Genomic DNA, 24,762 nt, shown 5'->3' with positions numbered 1-24,762 from the left:
TAGCCAGTTTAACAATGATAGGCACACACTTACTGCATGGAATGCTCACAGGTAACCATGACAGCCACAGTGTAGACTGTACAGGACACTCACAGGTAACCATGACAGCCACAGTGCAGACTGTACAGGAGACTCACAGGTAACCATGACAGCCACAGTGGAGATGGCATAACCCAGCTCCCTTGAAGCTCCAGCAGGTGTAGGTCCCAGAGAAGGGAGCTGGGCGGTATCAGGCATCCGCTTGTCTGGTCTGAAACAGAGAAGAGGAAAATCAGGGAGGCGGAGCTAATTGCCCAGGGGGACTGGACTGGGAATGAGCCTGCAGTGGGGATTGGTCAGCTGCAGCTGACCACGCCCATCACACAACAGACATGATCAGATTACCGAGCTGTAGACCTTAATCACATCATGACCAAAGCTCCAGGCAGGGTGATAGTGCACGTTCATGGGCTCACTGTCTCTATGCTATGTCACACAGTGCGGTTCTCCAGCACAGGGCTGCACAGCTAGCAAGACCTGAGGCCTGAGATGGACATCACTGGGTTAAGCTGGCACAGCACTACAGACCACAGCTGTGACAAAAAAAGAGCTTAGCCGTGGCATGGAGTAAGAGGGAAAGCCATTTGCCGATGGCAGGGAGCCATGCTTTAAGTGTGTGTACAGGACAGAGCTGAAAGCGCCAGGCCCTGCAGTGTTTGCTCAACTGGACACTGTGCACACGTTCTTTCTTTTCTGTCTCGGGTTCAGCGGAACACCGCCATTTTGCTTATCTTAACATTTTCAACTATTTCCTGAAATGTGTAACCCTGCTCACAAACAATTGAAAAAGGCAATTGCACACAGCTCAGGTTTCAACAACAACAACAACAAAAAAGATAGTAAAATAAGCAGAAAATTGAAATTCCTAATGAAAACCCACAGGTCCACAGACTGTGTATGTTTGTATCAATGTAGAAAACACATCTCTTTTGGATAATCTAAGGAGCAGTCTTTGTCAGATTTTCAATTGGCTATTTGAGGCCTTGTCCCTCTGGCAACATATTGTAATGCTGATGTGTGTTATCACGTGTGTTATCACGTGTGTAATCACATGTGTTATCATGTGGGTTACCTGAACGACACACCGGGTGAAAGTATCTGTTAGCTGGCGGTGCTATCTGCGATGTGGTGTTTAGCATTTACATTATTGGCATTTTGGCAGACGCTCTTATCCAGAGCGACGTACAGACTAAGCGGGAGACAATCCTCCCCTGGAGCAATGCAGGGTTAAGGGCCTTGGTCAAGGGCCCAATGGCTGTGCGGATCTTATTGTGGCTACAGTGGGATTAGAACCACCGACCTTGCGTGTCCCAGTCCTTTACCTTAACCACTACGCTACAGGCCGCCCCCAGATGCTGGGTTTAGCATGCTGGGTTATGAAATGACACAGTGACTGCATCTGTTTGTTAGCTGGCTGTAGGGCCCTGCTAGGCCTGTGGGGGATACACCTAGCTGACCTTAGCATAAACATTCCCTGCAAGCCATGCACTCAGTTAGGAAATACGATGGCCTTGAGTGCTTCCGGACACTGCAGTACCCGATAGTAATAGCACTGATGCTAATACCAATAGCAATACTAAGGCTAATCATAATGCTAAGGCTAATAATGCTAATTATGTGCAGAAAAAATATACACATTCGTATATACGGTATGTTGGAAAGCATATCATTATAATAAAGAGATTTTATTAGGAAGACCTGTACAGCAGCTGTCCAAAAACCCCTGCTCTGATTGTGTGAATGTGTCCTATTATTATTATTATTATTATTATTACTATTTTTATTCTGCTTATTTTATTACTATTATTATTAGTTGTTTTGAATCAACTTTAATCATTTATTTTTTCTTTCCTGTCTTTTGGAATACCCAATTTGGTGAGTGTGTGTTATGCTGTAATATATATATATATATATATATATATATAGAGAGAGAGAGAGAGAGAGAGAGAGAGAGAGAGGGAGCATATCACAAACAAATAACACGTATGCATCACATGGCAATTATATTCATATGTACATATCATAGTGGCCTTGCCCGAAGAAAATGCCATGCTTGATCTTGTTCTTGTTTACAGCCTACATGTTCCTATTTCAGCACACATGTGCTATAACATGTTCAATTTACAACTGCAAGTACACACATGCCTTCTGGTTATAACAGCAAATCCCTCCATTAAAATTTAAAGAGAATTGTTGAAATCGATCGTAAAATTGTAGTAGCAAGCCAACAACAAACTCAATTATTTATATATACATGACTGACAAACTAAGCTTTAATAAACCCTTAAAAGACAAATCTTTGATTGCAAGAATGCATCAGTGTACAAGATTTCAGGAAAAGACAACAAACCATGTAAATGAATATAACATCACTGCAAATATATACAGGTCATTTTTATAGTCAGTTTTCATATTAATTCACATTAGGAAATTTAAAAAGTGATAGAGTGAGTTATTCAAAGTAATTAAATAGGAAGATTCTCGAAAAATGAAAAAAGTTCTTGATTAGACGACAGGAGAAGCACTTGAATGTAAACTGGTGCTGGTTTCTGGACCTCATTTCCTCGTAATTGCTGCCACCCTGTGGATGTACTTGGTATTACTTAGAAAAACATCCAATTCAAATAATTTGTAGACTAAATACTATTTACAATAACTTTTATTGAATAATTATAATAATGGCAAAACAAAAGCAGAATACAAGGCATCACCAAACCTTCTTCAACGCCATAAACATAAACGTATGTCGCCACTGCAGATGAGTGATGTCAGAATATCAATAATAATCACGACGTTAACAGGACATTTTTGTACGTACCTGTATATTCTTTGCGTATCCAATATATCCATGAATAGTATGTTCAAAAAATAATGTTGATAATCTCAATAAACATAGTTAAAAGGACAGTTTTATATCTGATGAAATATATGTTCCCCCTACATTTCAAAGAAAGAGGGCAATGTTTTCTCAATGTTCTTCTGTAAATGTATTACCCATCAACCCACATACACATTGAGTACAACTTATAAATACACAATAAAATGTGCCCAATTTCCATTAGCATTGACAGAACAGGCCTATATAATTTGTTCTTGAATATGTTCTTTATACATTTCAGCACAGCTAGGGATATTCTGTTCTGATATGCTCTGGCTTACACAGGTGAAATACTATTTAGCATCTAGGCAGTTAGCTGCAGATGAAATGGTTTTGGTAAAATCTTCTCATCCCTTGATAAAGCACAGCAGAGCTGCTCAGTTTAACTGTAAAACCCTGCATTCAAATAGAAATGTCCGGACAGAAAATGTGCAGTTTTACAGGATATTTCTTCTTATCCCTATTATAAGGGATTGAATCATAACAATAATAAATGCAGATGACCACTTGGAAAAAAATAAAACTAATAATAATCTGAAAACGTGCTCTGGGTTCTACAAGGCTGGTTGTTCATAAATATGGAATGGCTAAAAAAAATCAATAGAATTGGCACCCATCACATTTCCTTACTACATATGCAACGGTGTCAAAGTCAAAGTCACTGGCTAATCCTCAGCATTTTGCCCTCAAATTCACGATTACCCAGGTAAACTCTCCATCTCTGAGTGCAGCATCGAGTGTCAGACAATTGCCAGTCTGGTATGAGGAGTATTATTTGCATTGACCCTACACTTTCTCAATGTAAGGGCAAAGTAAAGGCTTATCCCTTGTGTGCTCTGCAGCCATGCCCTGCTGCGAGTCGCTTCCCCAAATCCTTCTCTTTACAACCTTTCTTTTTGTGTAATGGCTTCAACTTCATTACGATAGCACGGACAATGACGACACAAATGCATGGAGCTCTGGTTTATTTTCAAAATGGAACCCAAATTATCACCTGTGTGAATGCTGCCCAGACCTGGGTCAAATACGCAGTTGTTTTGGATTCAAGTACTGTTCTGTGATCGATTGATCTCGCCTGGTGCAATTGAGCCAACCAAGAGGACCAGAAGAAGGGGTTTGCCCTTTTTCAAAATATTTGATAGGTTACAATACACCAGACAAGCTCAGTAAAGTGTAGAAAAGTACAATTACAAAACAATTACGTTGACCCAGGTCTGACGCTGCCCATGCTAACGGTACATTCATTTGGACCTGATTAAGCCAGAATATTCTCCGGCCCACTTCTTATTGGACAGAAATAGCATTTTTCTTACTGGTAAAAAAATAATGATAAATGCATACATTTTTAATGTATAAATGGAAAAATAATAATCTCGTTAAACATGCAATTATTGTGTTTGCTAATGGAGTATAGAAGCTAATGGAGCACATTAATGATTTATTGTAGATGTTTTCAGAACAACCATTAAAAGGTATTCATATATGAATTATGTTGCATCTACCAGTAACTCATCTATACTGAAAGAGATATACAGTATACAGTATATGCGTTAATAGGCAGCATATGCAAAGTGTGGCTTGGACCACGGAGTATTAACTATACAGTATCCAATACACAACAATGCCAGTATCCCAAAAGGTTTAGATAAACAGAATTTGGTGAAGAAATTGACATTGACAGTTCAATTTCTGAATATACGATAGGACATTTTACATACTGGTCTCAGAAATAATTTGAACAGTACGGAAACAAAGGCAACAACAGGCATTTTGTTAGTCTTCAAATCTCCGGCAAGCAAGCAGAGAAAACAGCGATGACCTCAGGTGAGCTTAGTCTTCTTTCGCATTGGCTGGGCTTGGGAGGATGTGAATTGCAATGAGTATCACATCGCAGGCTAATTAGCTAGCACTTAAGATTGGTGTGACACAAACGTACTCCCTCCCTCAGGTTTTCAGAGTAAAAAGAAAACTGTCTTTTTCTGCTTGTGCTATGATTGACACTCCAACACATATACACCCAGTAGGTGTCCTTAACTAAACATGCTCCGTATTATTGGCGCTGAACTGAAAATTACGATAATTTGATTAATGATTCATTTTCATGCCCTGCGATGGACTGGCAACCCGTCCAGGGTGTATTCCTGCCTTTCGCCCAATGTATGCTGGGATAGGCTCCAGCCCCCCTGCGACCCTGTTCAGGATAAGCGGGTTCAGATAATGGATGGATGGATGGATGGATGGATGGATTCATTTTCAATAGCTAGAGATTTGAGTAGCTACTCCATTGTAGAGGCCGAGTAGAGGCTTAATTTTAAAATAAAGAACAGTCTTGAGTCAGAGTGTGGTCACAAGGCTTGGGTTTTTTGACGCTTCTCATTTAAAAAATGCTGCCTCTTTTTGTGCACAGTGGCGTCACTATAACCCGTTGTGAAGAGTCGTGTCCACTATGCGCGCATAAGCTGAAACAGAAATTTCAACACTGACAATTGAACCTGAGACTGACAGTAAAACTTTAGTTCCATTTCAGCATCTGAGGATCCAGAAACTATTGGGCAGGTCTATACTCTAACACCAATGTCATTTCTCTGTGATAATTTAACAAATGGCATTTTCTAGGTTTTGTACACATTTGGAAACCTTTCATCACAACCCATATTTCATAAGGACCAGGAATGTTTTTGAATGAGATGATGCAGGGTTTACGGCAATGTCCCAGTGTGTGGCAGTAAAAGGCATATTCCTTGTCCAACTGTACATGAGCCACTCCAGTAGTTTATAAAACCAGCAGTAGAATTCAGCTTGTAAAAAAACAAAACAACAAAAAAAAAATGATACATTTCGTAAAAAGATACTGCAGAACAGTATTAAATATGTATACATTTTAGTATATCTTGAATATATAAAAAAAAACAACTAAACAATACAAACCGTATAATTTCGTATATTCCTCAGAAATGACATCATCGAGACATTGCATTGTGATCTTATGGTCTTAAGAGCTAATTTCCGGTTTAATTCGCTGAATTACTCCTATTTCATTTTACGTTCCAGTTCCTTTCAGAGTGAAAAGTAAAAAAAAGAAAAAAAAAAAGAATGTTTTTGTTTTCATTCCCTTTTGAGTCAGTTAGCTTCTGTGGGTTAGCCTCCAGGTTAGCATTAGCGGTGCGCTACACCAGAGAGCCGGCCTGGTTCTGGGCGGGCACCATGACGGGCACCGCCCCCATACGGGACAGATTGGACGCGGTGACCCCGACGGGAATGGGGACCTTGTGCCGGTGGGCCTGGGGCCCCTCGGTCCTGTGAAGGCTGCTGTTGTTGGGGCTGAGGGACCCCCGCGACGTGGAGCGGGGGCCGTTGTACCCGGGGAGTCCCAGCAGGGGGTTGGGCTGGGCCGGCTGGAGGTGGAAGCCCGTGGTGGTGCTCCCCGTCGCCGTGGTGATGGAGGCGGTGTCGGAGGCCGGGTGGTGGGGGTGGAAGTGGTTGTGTTGCGGTTGCTCCTCCTGCTGGTGGAGGTGGTGGTGGTGGTGGAGGTCCCGTGGAGGTGGGATGGAGGACAGGGTGCCATTTTTGGAGATGATGTCGGAGCCTGTGCCGCTCTTCGCCCATGATACCCGTTTGGGAGCTTGTGCGTCCTCTCTGTAACACACACACAACATTCTCTCTGTAACACACACAACATCCTCTCTGTAACACACACAACATCCTCTCTGTAACACACACATCCTCTCTGTAACACACACAACATCCTCTCTGTAACACACACACAACATCCTCTCTGTAACACACACACAACATCCTCTCTGTAACACACACACAACATCCTCTCTGTAACACACACACAACATCCTCGCTGTAACACACACACAACATCCTGTCTGTAACACACACACAACATCCTGTCTGTAACACACACACAACATCCTCGCTGTAACACACACAACATCCTCTCTGTAACAGACACACAACATCCTCTCTGTAACACATACACAACATCCTGTCTGTAACACACACACAACATCCTCGCTGAAACACACACAACATCCTGTCTGTAACAGACACACAACATCCTGTCTGTAACACACACACAACATCCTGTCTGTAACACACAAACAACATCCTCGCTGTAACACACACACACAACATCCTGTCTGTAACACACACAACATCCTCTCGGTAACACACACACAACATCCTGTCTGTAACACACACAACATACTGTCTGTAACACACACACAACATCCTCTCTGTAACACACACACAACATCCTGTCTGTAACACACACACAACATCCTCTCTGTAACACACACAACATCCTCTCGGTAACACACACACAACATGCTCTCTGTAACACACACACAACATCCTGTCTGTAACACACACACAACATCCTCTCTGTGACACACACAACATACTGTCTGTAACACACACACAACATCCTCTCTGTAACACACACACAACATCCTGTCTGTAACACACACATCCTCTCCGTAACACACAACATTCTGTCTGTAACAGACACACAACATCCTCTCTGTAACACACACACAACATCCTCATTGTAACAGACACACAACATCCTCTCTGTAACAGACATACAACATCCTCACCGTAACAGACACACATTCTCTCAGTAATAGACACACAACATCCTCTCTGTAACAGACAGCTTATTTCTGCACACTTGATTGTGTTGTAAATGTAATTTTGAATGGATAAAATAGCCATTTTTGCCCATCAATCTACACTCAATAACCCATAAAGAAAAAGTGAGAACATGTTTTCAAAATGTATTATTATTATTATTATTACAAACACTGGAAGTTCTCTGCAGAGATGGGAGAACCTTCCAGAAAGCAGAGGACTTCACCTCCCAAACCAAGGCCCTTCTTGCCTGGTTACTCAGTTTGGCTGGATGGCCAACTCTAGGAAGAGTGCTGGTAGTTCCAAACTTCACAAAGCAAGCAGGATGTACCTGACCACAATTTGGAGTGCCACAACAAAGGGTCTGAATACTGTAAATGAGAGATTTCAGTTTTTTACTAAAAAAAATTATTGTATACATTTCAAATGTACAACACAATTAAGTGGGAAGGGGTTTGAATACTTTCTGAAACCACTGTACATTCTTGATGATCAAGTTTTACAGTGGCCTGATGACCAGTGCTGATTCACTTCAACAACAAGTCCGCTTAGAAAATAACTATGAGTTAACAATAATGTCAATAATATTCCAAATTAATTAAATGAATATTCAATGACATGTTGAATCAGGTGTATCAGTTTTGGGCTAAAACAAACTGCACCCACACCAACCCTTTTCGGATCAGACTGGACACCTCTGCCTTACATGGTACGATAACCACATCGCGTCTGTGCACAACGGGAGCGTGGGGACATTCAATGATAAAATGTTTCTGAGCACTCATCTCAGCCTCCGCTAACGCTGGTGAAATGAATGATATCATGTTCTTGCCAGGCTGCTGGCCCAGGTGGCCAGGGCAGGCACACGCAGGGCTTAGCGCTAAAGCAGGCATTAGTGTGGTCAGCCACGCAGGCCCTGTGTGGCAGCACGGCTGTTATCCTAATCTATTTTTTGGGGCTTATTTTTCTTGGGAGACGATAGCCCTATTTGCACAAACCGGATAAGACATGTAACGCACATACTGTACTGGACACACGCACACTCTGTTCACAACATGTGGGCAGGGATAAGCCCCCAAACTACAACCTCTGCCCCCCCCCTTCCCAACCCGTGAGCCCCCGTCGTTGCTCGTCTCCAGATCTGGGATAAAGATCGGGGATCTCACTTGATGTCGTTGGACAAGTCCTCCTCCGTGTCCTTCCTCCTCCTCCTCAGGATGAAGACCAGGAAAAGCACGATGGCCACGAGGCCCACCACAGAGCCCACTGTTGCCCCGGCGATCACGCCAGCGTTGGTGGCTGAAAGGGGGGGGAAGGTAACACCGGTAAGGTCACATGGTAACACTTTATAACAGTGTTACATGAACTGCCATTAACTAATGTCGCTTTTAAATGAACAAACTACTATGTTCATATGTCCACCTTTGTTTTACGTATACATCATTAATTCCATGTTGACTCCTGCACATTATTCATAACGCCAATTCATATTGGAATGAAAGAAATGTGTTTGTTAGTGGTTTACTAATTATATATTTATCCTATGGTTTACTGACATGTAAAAATAGTGTAACACATTTGTCATTAAATAAATTAACACATTAAAAGTTAATTTCATGCTTCATGCATTTGCAAGTCAATTCATTCCTGTTAAGAATTACATTAGTAAATACCTATTCATATACCTTAATATATACTGTGACCAGAATTACATAACATAGGTGGCTCCCAGTCAATTTACATTTTTTGTGACTTTTCAATTAAGAGCTAATGTATGACCTTTCGAGGACTGTTATTTTTCTTAATTAGAGAAATTAAAATTAAACTAGGTCACATTGACGAAGGAACTGCAGAAGGGGAATATATTTGACGTGCATTACTTTCGATATTTTGTGTCCGCATGGACGAACAGCTCAACAATAAACCAATGAGCAGACCATGTATCATCAAATAACAGCCTGTTTATCGACATATGGTAGGACACAGAGCTTAGAGTATACATGCGTGTAAATTATGCGGTACAGGTTGTACATACAGGGATTTGGCGTGGGACATACGGTGTACATGCGTGTATATGACAGACCGCACACGTACATGTGGAGACCTCCAGGTTGATGTAGCAGCTCTCTGAGCCAGCTGTGTTGCTGGCCCGGCAGACATACTTCCCCGACATGTTCCTTGTGAGGTTACTGAGACGCAAGGTACCCAGCTTCTCATCTGCAAGAACAGACAGTCACACATGACATAACCCCACCGCCAAACACACACACTGCTTTACACCACACTGCACTCTGTAGGACATACGCTTGTACACCGGACTACTCTGCCATGTTCTCCCCCTTAAAGGTAATTTTGGACTTCTAGCGGTCAAGAGAGGAATAGCAGCAACATACGCCTTCAAACCACAACAGTTTATCCCTCCCCCCTCTCTGTAAATGCGCTGATGTTGAAACACCATTGGCTGTGGCAATCAGAACCAATTTTCAACCAATTAGATTAAATTATTGTACAGTTATACAATGTTATACAATGTACAGAGTGTCGGTTTTTGAAAACCGAATTTAAGGATTATAAACACAGGCAGAGGGTGAGTCAACATGTCAGTGAGGCTTTTTCAATGATAGGAAGGGATTTACAATAGTCTTGTAACAATGTTTTAACACAAACATCTTACCTATTGTACCTGTAAGTACACACACCAATCAGACACTGGTTTCCTGGTTTATCGCTTTTAATCCCACATTTTGTTTCCTTTATTCTCCTGCTGTTTATGTAAAATGTTTACGTTATGTAAAGCACATTGAGCTGCAATTGTTGTATGAAATGCACTACGCAAATACATTGAGAGTGACTGATTGATTGACACACCACACTGTCATATACTCCCCTTAAGAGCAGATACTGCCCCACCACACCGCCCTCATATGTACTCACCAAAAGCCATTGGTCACTTTGAATTCACATACAAAATCACATTTACCCATGCAATTACAACATAGCTAAACATTTAAGTACAATGTAAATGCGACCACATACTGTGTAAAAGGTATTCAAAGGTTTATAAAAAAAGTGTAGTTCTCTAACTACATAATGGATGATGGTTGAATTGAAATTTTGCATGATTAAATGTTTGTGGTTGGTTCGTCATCATTAGATCATTAGATTTCAGGCTGTGGTAAGGTGAAGGGTTTCACTCATGGCTGAGTGGAGTGTGGATGGCAGGGGGTAATTAAATTTCCTGCGTGATTGCACAAATCTCACAAGGCTGTTCCGCAAAAGTTACTGTTAGCTTTCTGTGTAAGTGCTGTAGCAGTTCCTAAAGTGGTTGTTACACTGGTATAAAACCAACTTCATATAAGAAAGGCTAGCCACCATTGTTCTTGGACTAAAGACAAAAATGTCATCACATTTTATCAAAAGTGGACAATGATCCACTGTTTTAATTTCACCCGGCCTTAAATTATTCTATTTGCTCAGTTACGTGGATTAGAAATGGATTATGGAAAAACAACATCACAAAAATGTATTTTAATCAAAACTAATTTCAATAAAATATCAATGTTTCAGACCACGCTTAGCGTTTTGTTCAGGGAACTCTTACAGACAGAGGAAATGTAAAAACAGCAGGTGAAACTGCTTTGATGGGAATCAAGCGCAGCTCACAAACACATCAGCTCCACACAGGTGCAGAGTTACAGAGAATAAGGACGGTGCAGTCAGTATCAATGTCACTAATACATTCCCATGGGACACAAGCAGGCCTGTTGTTCGAAACAAGAGCCACTCAGGTGACACTCATCCACATTGTGTTCCAAAGGCCGCCATTGGTTCACACAGGGCAATTCTGATTGGACAGTCTTCTCCTCTGTTGTCAGCCTAATCCTGCTTGGCTAGTAGTGCAAGACCGGACTGCATGACGCAGGCTGGGTTTGTGCGAAAAACAGAGCTTAAAACAGAGCTTAATGGAAAACACTGGGGTAACCATTGTTTACGGTTTGAGCATGGTATCTGGAAGAAGAGCAAGCATATTGTATTCTTTCTCCTTTCTCCTCTCCCATTTGGAACAGCTAACTGCTCCAGAGACTGTGCAGATGACCTAGTACCAATCAAAACAAAGGTGCATCTCTCACTGATCACAGACTGTGGAAGACTGGTCATGTGACTGGGAGGAGCTAATGTGGTGCTAAACTGAGGAATGCCTATGACACCAGCCAATCACGTTCCAGTGCTCGGGGCTCCTAGTCATGATTCGCTGTCAGCAAATGATAGGACCCTGCCTCAAACTTGCAATGTTGAAACAAGAGGGCTTAGCACATTCCGACAGTAAACTAATCCGATTCTGAGGTAGGTTCTGCTAAAGACAGACTCAAGGGTGTAAAACTAGATTTGTCTAGGTTTTTTACACTGCTACTCATTCTAGGGCTAAGGTGTAGTCTGTCTCTAAAGGGTACAGGACTGGGTTCTAGAGGGTCGGGGGGTTTTCAGTCCCTTACCCAAATACCCCAGAACAATTAGGGGCTGGGGACAGGCTCTCCACTCTGTGAGCACACAGGAGAAAAGAGTGACAGATACACAGCCAATGAGAGAAGTGGACACAGAGGTGAGGGAGGGGCAGACGCAGAACAGAAACGATGGCATTGGTTGGACTGGTGGCACAGACTGTCACTCAAATTCACACACCGATTAGTAAAGTGCAGTAGTGCATTAAAAATAGTGTCACAGTTTCCCCTGCACTTAAATGCGAAATTAATTAATTTAAATTAAATGTATAATGTAGCCTGTAGCGTAGTGGTTAAGGTAAAATGACTGGGACATGCAAGGTCAGTGGTTCTAATCCCAGTGTAGCCACAATAAGATCCGCACAGCCGTTGGGCCCTTGAGCAAGGCCCTTAACCCTGCATTGCTCCAGGGGAGGATTGTCTCCTGCTTAGTCTAATCAACTGTATGTCGCTCTGGATAAGAGCGTCTGCCAAATGCCAATAATGTAATGTAATGTAATGTAGCAATGCAATTCTCCATCAACTTCAGCAGGCAAAGCACTGTTGTACAGGATAGGTGTAGGTTTTCACTCCAACCCTAACAAAGTCACACCTCATTCAACAGCTAGAGATTTAATCGAGCTACTAATTAGCAGAAGCAGGTGAAATGAAGGGTTGAAATGAAAACATACCCAGGACCAGGGTAGGGAAGGCTAATTTGAGGTCTGCGGTACAGACCAGGGTGAGAGCACAGGGTGGGTGATTGAGGTGGATGAGGAGATACTCACTCTGCATGGGGGAGAAGAACACCTCAGACACGGGCGCACTCTTGGTCCACTTGTACTGAGGAGTGGGTTTGCCGGAGTTGGACCGGCAGCTGAGCGTCACGTTCCCTTTAAGGACCGGCTTTCCCGCCATCTCACACACGGGGACCGACGGCGGAACTGCAGGAGCCAATCACAGACACCTACATTCAGCCCAATCAGCGATGTGATGACAGGGACCAAAACATTTCTTTTTTATAAAACAATACGAAACAATTCAAATAAAAAGTGCTCAATTCGGGATCAAACTCTCATTGCAGAGAGTAATGAGGTCCAACCCCAGGGACAGGTCAGACCTTCCCATTGTAAGGCACCGAAGGCGGGTCTAACCCCCTCAAGAAGTCGGTAAAAGCAATGCTGAAAAGGTGTGTCTTAAGATTTCGGTTTTTAAAAAGAGAGGGAGAAGAAAGAGAAGAGAGAGAGAAGCGGGAGAAGAGAGAGAAGAGGGAGGAGAGGGAGAAGAGAGAGAAGAGGGAGGAGAGGGAGAAGAGAGAGAGAAGAGGGAGAAGAGACAGAAGAGGGAGGAGAGGGAGAAGAGAGGGAGAAGAGAGAGCCCACACCCTTCACGCTGAGTCGCAGTTCCCCGGACAGTCCGGGCGCTCCCGGGATGATGACGTTGCAGAGGTAGCGGCCGGAGTCAGACTCCTGCGTGCTGTTGATGAAGATGGACAGGTTGGTGGAGGGCATGGAGAGCGAGAAGCCCACTCGCTTCCTGAACTCGGGACTGCCCAGTCCGATCAGGCCCGACGTGTACGATATCACCTGCGCAGAGAGGACGGCCACAGACACACATTTACACAGATGTAAATGGTGTATTCAATACCGCCAGTAAACAGTCTCCATTTTACACTCGCTGAAACAAGTCATTCTTTGAAGTCATTTCATGATTGCAAAGAAATATTCAGGTAGGCAGCTCTCCAGAACCAAACAACTCACAAACAATTCATATTTTAACTGGTAAGCTTTAAACTTTGAGGCTTCACTTGGAAAAAGGAGTCTATCTCACAAACGTGTTAGCATAGGCCTATTTATGTTCCGTAAATATTAGGCGTTGATGTCTGAACATTTTTTGGTAAAGGTTTATTTTTATATGGGTAAACACTTGTTTATTATTTCCGTGATGAGTCTTGGCACTCTCCATCCAATTTAATTTGAAGCAAGTTCAACAGTGCTTTCAGGTCCACACGCACTCTCATCTCTCCTCTCTAATGGAATATGAAACAGATTTTGCAATTTATGGGAAACATTTATGACAGTAATTTTGGTTCAGGAAAACCCAATTTAAATAATTCCAGCGGTATTGCTGACTAAATGTATGTGTTCACTGTCAACTGCAGATCAGACCTCTCAACAAAATTTGATTGGAGCCATACAATTCCTCTTTGATAGCCTCCGAAGTGAAGCATTTCCCAGATTAACCATATAAAAGAAGTGACCCTTCTTCATAAAGATAATCCCGAAAATGAAGCGCACAGATGGTGGAGTTTGAATTTGAGGCTGATTTTCACTTTATAGAGATAAGCTTTCAGGCGATGGCAAGCGAAACTAGAAAGATTATCGTAATCGCAATCAAGGATATACACAATACCGGCCGGACTCCTGAAGCAACAGGGCTCCTCCTTTGCCCCTACCCTGCTCCACTCCCCACCACCGAGATGGTGTGACCCGCAAGGGTTAGTCCTAATCCCCCTGGCTCCCAACAATATGCACCTTAAACGTGAACCCTTTGACTCCTGGTCAAAACAAGTCAATCTTCAGCTGCTAAACCGTAAGCATCAGCTGATGTGAGCAGGACGTGGGATGAAGGGGAGTGGTATCACGGCTGTGTGTGTGTGTGTGTGTGTGTGTGTGTGTGTGTGTGGGGGGTGTTTGTGGAGTATTCCCTGGTGGGGTCACAGTTGAACATGAACAGCAAACTGCATTGTTGGAGGTGACTTCAAAACTGCTGTGTCTGCCCACCTTGAATTACTGTACCTCAGTGTAAAGACAAATACTGCATAATCCATTCATAAACCCAAAGACGTTCTTACTGTTTGAAAGCACGCCAGCACAGATGCACACACACACACACACACACACGTTTTAAACAGTGCTGCCAAGACTGAGATTTTTTTTAAAGGCCTCACCTGCTTGGAGTCGTTAGCCATGAAGTTCCAGATGATGGTGTTCTTCTCAATTTCGGAGGTGGGGGTGTACCAGGCCTGCAGAACCACCGTCCGCCCCTGGATCACCTCCATTTCCTTGCGAGGGATCTCCACCTGTTGGGAATCACCTGCGGAGGGCCAGCAGATCAGCCATTTCCCCTGAACTTAACTGAGGTCTACATACAATTTCACCCAATATCTGACAGACCGTCTTACATTGTACAGGACATCTCGTAAACATATCGTAATCCACAACACGAGTACAAATGCTCCAATCTGACGCTGCTCGTGTTCAGACGTAAACATGTGCAGCCCAGTAAGCCTCTACAGGATGAAAGTTCAAGCCGGGTTAGAACAATCTGGAAACATGATCAAATACACAATGCAGAGTGCAATGACATTCATAAAGGATCTCACTTGCAGAGAAAGAAGGTTTAGAGGACATTTATTCATACTCAAGAAATAAGTCCTAACATAAATCCACAGATTTTGTTTCAGTCTGTACAGTGTGGCAGTATAATTTCTCAAACTATGGTGTGATCTTCCTTTTTTGTCATCTTGTGAAACTGGTTTTCCACTCTAGGGTTGAATGCAACTACATCTTTAACTTATTTACTGTATATGTGCACATTTTCACAATCACAGCTCAATGGTGAGCACTGTCTTTAAGAAGGCTGAAATCACAAGCCCCAACTGTGCTTCAAAAGCAATGGTCAGTGTGTGATCATGAGAACAACCATCAGGGAAGCGCTATTCAGTCCACTGAGAGATACTTTTAAATGGTCACATAACACAGCTTTTTTTTCAACAGAAAGTTGAAGAGATTTAGGAGCAGACGAAAAACATAACTATATGGTTTAAAACCACATTTACATTTAAATATAACAAATAATAATAACACACACAGTCATACTATGCAAATAAGCAAACAGTGCTGTTACTCAAATTATGTCAGTCTACATGAGACTTTTCAGCAATACTTGTTTCAATTATAAATACAATACAGATGGTTTCTTTGAAGTGGTCATAATTAAGTCAATAAACTACCACAAGCAGATGAACTGTGGATAGATTACTTAAAAGGGGTTCCATGTCAAATGAAGCTTGAATAATTCAATTCAGACAGTTCAAGAGGAAAAAGTGACTACGGTACAGCCCCGATGAGACCAATGAGACAAAGGTGAGCTACACAGCTCAGCCACACTTACAAGGCAGGAAGTCCCCTGAACTAGTCAGTTGAAGGTGGATCAACTGATCCCAGCAGTCGCCGCTGTCCTGATCAGCCAGCTTGGAGGAGAGTGTGCACCGTAGCGCACCGCGATCAAACCGCCACCGCGTCCGTGTCTCTTTTTATTCAAATGAATTCGGTTTGCGAGAGCCAGCGAGAGCACAACTATGCCCCACGGCGATGTCAGCGCACGGCATCTTGTTTTGAGCTTAAAGTTGCGGTGATCGTCTTTTTCTTATTAACCCTAAGAGCCACAGTGGCTCTTGTTTAATTTCTGCCGTGAAGCCGGCAAGTTAAGTCCCACGCACGAAACTAATCCTTCAACAATCTCTTCGTGCAATTCTCTTGCCTCACGCAACTCAAGCAGCGCTTTCTGCAACTTCATTATGTAATGCAGCATAACTTTGATGTCTTTATGAAAACGAGTCCCAATCTACACGTGCAAGCACAAACCTTCATGACTTTAATGGGACTGAACAGCAAGACCAGCTAATTTACCAAACTCAAAAAATTATTTTGAACTTTAACCATGGTTATCATGGCATTATAGCTGTGATATTTGGAATGGTTGCAGCTTGTAATCACTAATCTTTGCTTGGCAGTGGTCTGTGAATTTATGGTAAATGGCCTGCATTTATATAGCGCCTTTATGTTGATGACACACTCAAACACCAGCGCAAGGCACCAACCAGCTCTCATCCGGAGTAACTGGGGGTTAGGTGTCTTGCTCAGGGACACTTCAACACACCCAGGGCGGGTTCGAACTGACTCCTGAGCTATTGTTGTGGTAAATATGATTGATTATTGTCCTGGACCTGGGAATAATATTATATAAATTTGTACCAGGCTCAGCCCTAGATGGGAGAATGGAGGCCACGGTGTCAGAGGAGACCTGGAGGACCAGAGAAGACTCCGCTGATACTCCCAGTCTCAGGTTTTATCCCTGGCACTGTGTCATCTCCTGATTGTTTATTAAATCAAGAAAATCTTCCATAATCCCTCAGATCTGGTCTGCCTCCATCTGTGCCACAGCAGCAGACAGCTCGGAGAGAGAGAGAGAGAGAGAGAGAGAGAGAGAGAGAGGGAGAGGGAAAGGAAAAGAGGGAGTGAGAGAGGAAGGGAGAGAAGGGGAGAGAGTGAGGGACAGAGCATGTGAAAGTGAGAGGGAGGGAGAGATATAGGGATAGACACAGAATGAGAGAGGGAGATAGTGAGAGAGTGTGTGAGAGAGAGCTACAGGAATGTGTTTGGGGGATCTGTGCCTGTGTTGTTGTTGTTGTAACTAAGTGCCTGCAACAGAGCGCTCCAGGAGACCTTACACACGCACATCTGTCCCTTGCTTCCTTAAACAGAACCAACTAGACAATTAAAGGCTCATTTTCCCCTGCTGACATTACCCCAATAAAACGTGAAAATTCACCATGTCCATACCTCATACTGTGCTGTGCTGCCTACCATCTGTAGAATAACTTCAAAATGAATCACGTAGGATGTTAATCAACACCCCATACATATGCCAAAACAGTTTATTTCTGTCCATCCAATTGAATTCTATTCATGATGTCACATCGAGGAATTAATAAATCTATCAATGAAAACTACATCTCCGAATGTCATACACTATGATGGAGCAGCGAGACTTAACTGCATGCACTACCTAATTTTGTGTTGTTGTTTTATGTTGAGAACATAGCACAGGCATACTGTAATGGAGGGGGGGAATGTTCCCTTTAAATATTTGGACCTGTCACTTCATAACAGCACATCCCTCTCCCTACCCCCAAAGCTGAGTAGTGGCTTAGTTAGCGTACAGTACATTCACAAAATTAGAAACCCATTGCCCAAATTAATGCAGTACTTTTAACTGCCAAGAGGGGGCAGCAAACCTACAGGAGTCACGTATAAGTGCCGGTGTTTGGGTCCTTTGATGCACTTATCAGCAAGAACTGTGTAATTGACACAGGCATGGCTGCCTGATGGCCCTGTTTGTGACTGCCTGCTCCTCAAAGTTTAAGTAACCGTCAAATAAATCCCCCCCCCCGAATATGCTGATACAAGTGTGGCTTTTATAGTTCTGGACCCCACAACTCATCCAGGAAACGCCCAAGCATCCAGACGGCCAGAAACATCTGCCTGCTGAATGAGTACGATAACAATGGGAGCAGTAAAAACCCGGAGAACCGACCCGGACCCGGACTTGGCAGCGCGGTGAAGGCTTTGCAAAGGCCCACTGGCCTTAAGCCAGGAATCTGCCTCTCCAGCAACACCTTAGTGACCAATAAACCAGCAAGGCAACCGCTACAAGCTGGTGGTCTGCAACAGCCTCTCCCCCTCTCTCCCTCTCTCAAATAACCTTTCTCCTCACGTACAGTCACCCTTACGGGCGCCTTCTGATAATGGCTTTCTACAGGCAATCTGCCGTGGCTCAGAACACACCTTAAAATAACCGCTAGCCCCGCCATGCTAGCGGTTGCAGGCCTGTGGGGGCTCTCGCCGGAGAAGAATGGGTTTCGGGGGTGCCCTCTCCGCCCCGTGAATGGGGCCCATTGTCATGGGAACAGGGGGCATAATTCTCCATTGTTCCGTTTTGTTTTTTTTTTCTCATTGAAAGTGGTTAGAGTCAACAGCCGATAAGGCAAAAATCAGGATTGTGATTGTAAGGTCAATAGATTTTTGAACGTTCGTTTGAAAACTTTGTGGTGGGGGGAGCGGCATTTAGCCTCTATGGGTTGACTTTGACTTCAGAGTTTGGGTGTGTGAGATGGAGAGAGAGTGAAGCTTAAAACAGATGGCATTTAAATAATGAATATTAAGAAGGGGAGGGGTCTGCCTCAATTGTATTATATGAGCTTAATCTCTGCACTATTTTCAACGGTTCTGAGTGTGCGATCTCATTAGGGAATAAATCATAAATCATCATGAATCCCACTTAAGTTTTCATTGCCCTTAGATGACTTCAGTCTTCAGGGAGAAATAACTGGCGACAATGTCACATACAAGAACACAAGCTGGAAACAATGTCACATACAAGAACACAAGCTGGAAAGAATGTCACATACAAGAACACAAGCTGGAAACAATGTCACATACAAGAACACAAGCTGGAAACAATGTCACATACAAGAACACAAGCTGGAAAGAATGTCACATACAAGAACACAAGCTGGAAACAATGTCACATACAAGAACACACAATGGCAATAATGTCACACACAACAAAACAAGCTGTAACAATGCCACACACAAGGACACAAGTCGGCAACAATGTCACATACAAGACAACAAGCGGCAACAATGTCACACACAAGAAAACAAGCTGGCAATGCCACACACAAGGACACAAGTTGGCAACAATGTCACATACAAGAATGCAAGCTGTTTGAGCCCCATCCCCCACATACCGCTTTCTCTCAAACAGAGACACACACACACACACATGCACACACACGCAAACATGCATACACACACATTGATCCACCCACTTACTCTGAGGCAGAGGGGGTGGGTGTTTGGTCAGAGCTGATATGTTCTGGTGCATTAATGAAAGTGGATTGAACACCTTCTTAACACTTAAGCAACCATCAGCATAATGACGCCATGTGTAAGCTCACAAGCCAAGCTGTGCTGGTTAAGTAGAGGGGGCGGGGGCTTTTACAGCCGGGCAACACTGCCTACCCATTCTCTCAGTTGCCCACGGCGATGGAAGAAGAAGATATCTGATCTTGATGGAAAATATTAATCCATTCACACTAGCAGATGGACTGGACTTAAATAATACATTAGGGATAATCTCCAGGAGCTGCTGCTCACTATGGGAGTCGTTGAGGGGAAGTTCTGGGAGGTGGGAATAGAAAGGGGCCTTTCATATGCTGTCCTGGTCCAACCTTAACATCAACAGTATGGGAACCGGATGATGGTTGGCTCATTCGGGTAAGGCACCGTGATGTGGTGCTTGGGCTGGATTGTGAGTGACTGGGGCCAGTAGTTCCACAGGGCAATGTGCAATTGGAGATTCACAGCCCAGGGTATGGAAGGGTTAAGTCGGTTAGGGTTTCAATACTAAGGACCCCCACTGATCAATTGGACGCAAATGCAGGCTGAAGCCACATATGAAAGGTCTTCCTCCGACTCCACTCTGTACAAGCTCAGCTGCTGCCTGCAATGTGAAAAGAAGCAGCTAGTGACGTCACTTTTTTCAGAGAACTGCCCATGTCTACTCTCACGAAACGAATGAAATGAAAACATATGAGAGTCACTTCAGCGGTTCCACAAACATCAATCACTATTAGAGCAGACAAGGAAGAGTCAGAGGGAAGAGGTGTGGCATAAGCAAGAGGAAGACAAGATGGTAAATGGTTGGCATTTATATAGCGCCTTTATCCAAAGTGCTGTACAATTGTCATTCTCATTCACCAATTCATACACACCCTCACACACCAACAGCGATTGGCTGCCATGCAAGACACCAACCAGCTCATCAGGAGCATTTAGGGGTTTGGTGTCTTGCTCAGAGAGTCTTGCACTTCGACACACCCAGGGCAGAATCAAACCGGCAACCCTCCGACAGCCAGACAACTGCTCTTACCGCCTGAGCCAACGTCGCCCCACAAGAGAGCAAAATACTATCACGCTGAGGTTAGGAAACAGATCCTATTGGCAAAAAACCAAAGCATTGCGAGTGTTTAGTACTGAGGTATTGAGTTTTTATCTTATCAACTACAGTTTGGGGAAGTCAGCGGTTTGGCAAAATGAATTTTCCAACTCAGACGTGAGGACACATAATGAAGGCTGATTAATTCCTGACCCCAGTGTTTTCATGAAGATTAAAACGGCACGTGTTAGGAAAATATTACTAAATATTACTACATGGACGTGTACACTGCCTGCCCGTTCTAGCTCCACCTACCCTTGTGAGTTACGTTGGGCTGTGACACCTGCCGAGTGGCTTTCATCTGTCAACTTGACTTCTCTTCAGACTAACAGTGTTTTCTCTCAGATGAAAAGGGCCGAAGTGAATGCAAGAAGCGTGCTAGCCCGGCTATTTGAAGGTGCCTCTCCGTAATGTAAACGGACAGCACCGACAGACATAACAACCAACAACGCTAAGTAAATGTTTTGTAACTGGCCCACCGTGGCACAAACACAGGTGACCTTTGAACCTCTGTTCTGTTTGCGCATTCGTAGGTCAAAGCTAAGTGCCCTGCACACAGACGACACAAAGCTCAGGGACAGGACGCGTGCGGTCCTGCAGACGGCCTCCCGCCAGGAAAGCCATCAACGGGAGTGCAGGCGGAGGGAGGAGGGGCGCTCGAGAACCAGACGTGGAGATGAAGGGGACATGTTGATGATTTTCAGGAGGCCGCTGACGGGAAGCCTTTGATGAGGCACTCACTCAATTTGATACCCTTCAAAGAGAGCGGAGGGTTTCATCAGCTGGATCGGCTCAGGCTCGCCACACACCGACAGGGCAGGCCGCTGGAGCACGGGGTACGGAGCCAAAATGGTGTCCGGCTCTTTCCACCAGTAGCCTAGTGGATAAAGGTACGTGCATGACTGGCACCTGGAATATCGGTGGTTCAAGCCCCGGTGTAGCCACAGTAAGATCAACACGGCTGTTGGGCCCTTGAGCAAGACCCTTAACCCCGCATTGCTCCAGCGGGGATGGTCCCCTGCTTAGTCTCATCAACTGCAAGTCGCTTTGGATAAAAGAGTGATTACATGTAATGTAATGATGCTCAACTGGGATAATCGTTCATCAACCGGCACAAAACGCTTGCCATTGGCCGCTTGCTCTCCCGCCGATTCAGCCCCGTTTAGCCCCGCCCCTCTCCACCCAGGACACTGCCGGAGGTATTTATACCGTGTCCCGGCGGTTTATATATACGAGCGCTTTAATTGCGGGGCGCGCGCGGCTCTTTCATCTGCGGGCTCGGCGTCGTTCCTCGGGAAGCTCGTCTGACGCCGGCGTTGCGGGGGCAGATAGAAGTGCGGGAGAGCTCGGCGTGGGGAGCGAGGGAGCACGGGGTTAATTGAAGCGGTAATTGCTAGGCTGCACCATCTCCCTTCTCATCTCCGGCTCTCCGTTTCCACGGCGCGGCGCGGCTCGTAGCGGCCGCTCACGAAAGCGCTGGGTCCCGCTTCGACCCCGGGAGCGAGGGGGGGGGGGGGGGGGGGGAGGGGAACCAATCCGACTCCGAGCGCTACGACGACAAGGGCGGCGCCAGCAGGAGCGAGTGCCGCAGGAGGAGGCTTCCGCGAAGGAGCCCGCCCACAGGTGTGCAGGCCAGGGAAAATGGTGGTAGGGTGGTCTAGCACAACGGACAAAGAATTGTTCTAAAGCAGAAGTGTCAAACTCCAGTCCTGGAGGGTGTTTCAGCACGAGTGAATACATTTCAAAGTTTTTAACCGGCTAAAGAGTCCACACACCTTGTTCTCAAGGCCTTAATTGGCTGCTGACTGAAAGGAAACCACAAATACCTGCAGACAGTGCGGCCCTCCAGGACTGGAGTATGAGACCCCTGTTCTAAAGGAAGCATCTTGGATGCCCGTTTCGTTTATATTTGTGATTGACACTGTAAACAAAGTTACATGTTAAACTGTATGTGCACTAACATTGTGAGAAATAGGAAATTGAGCAGGTAGGTCATGTGTGACACATGACTCCTTCTGAAATGGCAATTCAGAGGACCGCTCTTGGCAACACGTGATCTAGAGACAGTCCATTCCGACAAACAGTATGTGATTGGCCGGCCATCTGTTTCCACCCGTAACCAAACAAGCTTCTCTGCCATTGTTCAGACACAGTGGGGCAGGAAGTACTTGAGCCCCCCTGATAATGAAGAGATTGGAGAGCACTCCAAAATTAGCCAGCGAATTAACCACGAGTGCAGATCAAAGGGCACCGACAGGAGCCTGCACATTCTCTCTCTCTCGCTCTCTTTCTCTCTCTCTCGCTCTCTCTCTTTCCTTCTTTCTCTCTCATACTTCCACTATCACTTGTATTTCTTGTGAAATGTATGTCTCCTTTTGTCTAATCTTTCTCTCTTCTCTTTCTAACTTCTGTCCTTTCTTGTGTTGTGGGGATTGAAGGTTTTCTGTGCCTTGTGATGTTGTTGTATTGTCACAATAAAGGTGTGTTAAAACTCTCTCGCTCTCTCTCTCACACTCTCATACACACACACACACACACACACACACACACACACATACACACACCTGCATTCACAGACAGAGACAAACCTACGAAGGCAGACTCAGATAACAGGAAGTAAAAAAGAAACCTCTTGTCAGGCTTACAAAGAAAGCTGAAAAGCTGACCCATAAATGCCTACTGGGTATCATCAAAGAAAGTCAGTATTTAGAATGTTCCAGAACCTAACAATACACTCTGCTAAACAGCCTCTAACACCCAGACCAGCTGATCTTCTGAATATCAACAGAAGCCTACATGAACTGAATGCCTATAGCATTGTATCGAGACGCAGTAATGCTTTTCCACATTACCGAGGGCTGCAGGCCAAGGACGAGACAGCTGAGATATCAAACTGCACAATGTGGCACGTGTGATATAATCACCACAGCTCCCTGGGATTTGTAGTGTATTTACAGACCTGTCTGTGCAGATTGGATTTGCACACTGATCACCACCGATATCATTTTACTCATAAGATCTTTGACACATCAGACTGTTATTCCATTTAGAATATACGGCACCGTTTAGATTAAGAAAATTCAGACTGAACCCTCATTGATTGGTTGGATCTGTACTTTTCTGAATGACTGATTTTCATCAGTTTCAACATTGAGCAAAGTCAGAAAACAAGATAGAAAATTGAATCTCGTTTTTTTAATCAGGTTTCATGGCCTGAATAATATTTGAGTTGTTTAGAAGCAATAAGTGTGAGGTCATGATATGTAATATGTGCCATTGACTTATCTCTTTTGGCACGTTATTAACTCGATTGTTTTTATGGATTTACAACTGCTTATTTAGTCTTTTATTCTTGAAGTGGTGTTAGAATTATTTAAGATGATGTCCAGTTCTGTCTAAGGTTCTGATACTCCAGTGTTTAGAGTATTTTTGTTTTTGTTGGGGGGTGGGGGTGGTTGCTGGGGGTGCCAGCTGAGCCTGAGAGCATGGAGACTACACTGGCAGATCGAGACAAAACACATATTTACAGCTGCTGTACGGTAACGACAAAGCCCAAGGCCACTCAAAAACTCTGGGGGTTGGATGGGGGATTAGTAATTACAAAAATAACCACCCATCAGGACAGAGTTTGGGATTTTCTTTTTTTGGAGAGGCATTATCTGCTGTATTACGGGAAGGGTTAACGCTCGCACGTTTTTAGACCATAAAAAAAAACATCTGTCCGCTAAATCCTCCACGTGTCGGTGGGCAAAAAAAGCCTTTCATTAATCCGTTTTTCAAATACCGCCTTTGAAATATACTGCTCATCACCCCTGAGATGCGTGGTGTATGTAAGGCATAAACCGCGACAAGCCGTGCACTTCGCATGACATATACGCA

General features: G+C 44.1%; 1 protein-coding gene across 1 annotated transcript in view; it reads right to left on the bottom strand.

Moving 5' to 3' along the window:
- Positions 1 to 6,084: 6,084 nt before the first annotated feature.
- The window catches only part of esamb (endothelial cell adhesion molecule b), a 52,451-nt gene continuing 33,773 nt past the window's right edge, over positions 6,085 to 24,762 (bottom strand). The window contains exons 3-8 of the mRNA XM_061218271.1: positions 14,987 to 15,132; positions 13,421 to 13,622; positions 12,825 to 12,980; positions 9,653 to 9,775; positions 8,725 to 8,857; positions 6,085 to 6,553 (exon numbers count right to left, since the gene is read on the bottom strand). Coding sequence (XP_061074255.1) covers positions 6,085 to 6,553; positions 8,725 to 8,857; positions 9,653 to 9,775; positions 12,825 to 12,980; positions 13,421 to 13,622; positions 14,987 to 15,132 — 1,229 coding nt within the window. The remainder of the gene's footprint in view (positions 6,554 to 8,724; positions 8,858 to 9,652; positions 9,776 to 12,824; positions 12,981 to 13,420; positions 13,623 to 14,986; positions 15,133 to 24,762) is intronic.

Source organism: Conger conger, chromosome 13 (genome assembly GCF_963514075.1).
Source record: "Conger conger chromosome 13, fConCon1.1, whole genome shotgun sequence".
Lineage (NCBI taxonomy): Eukaryota > Metazoa > Chordata > Actinopteri > Anguilliformes > Congridae > Conger > Conger conger.
The sequence above is the reverse complement of the archived record's forward strand: the minus strand, read 5'-3'. Positions and strand labels throughout refer to the sequence as shown.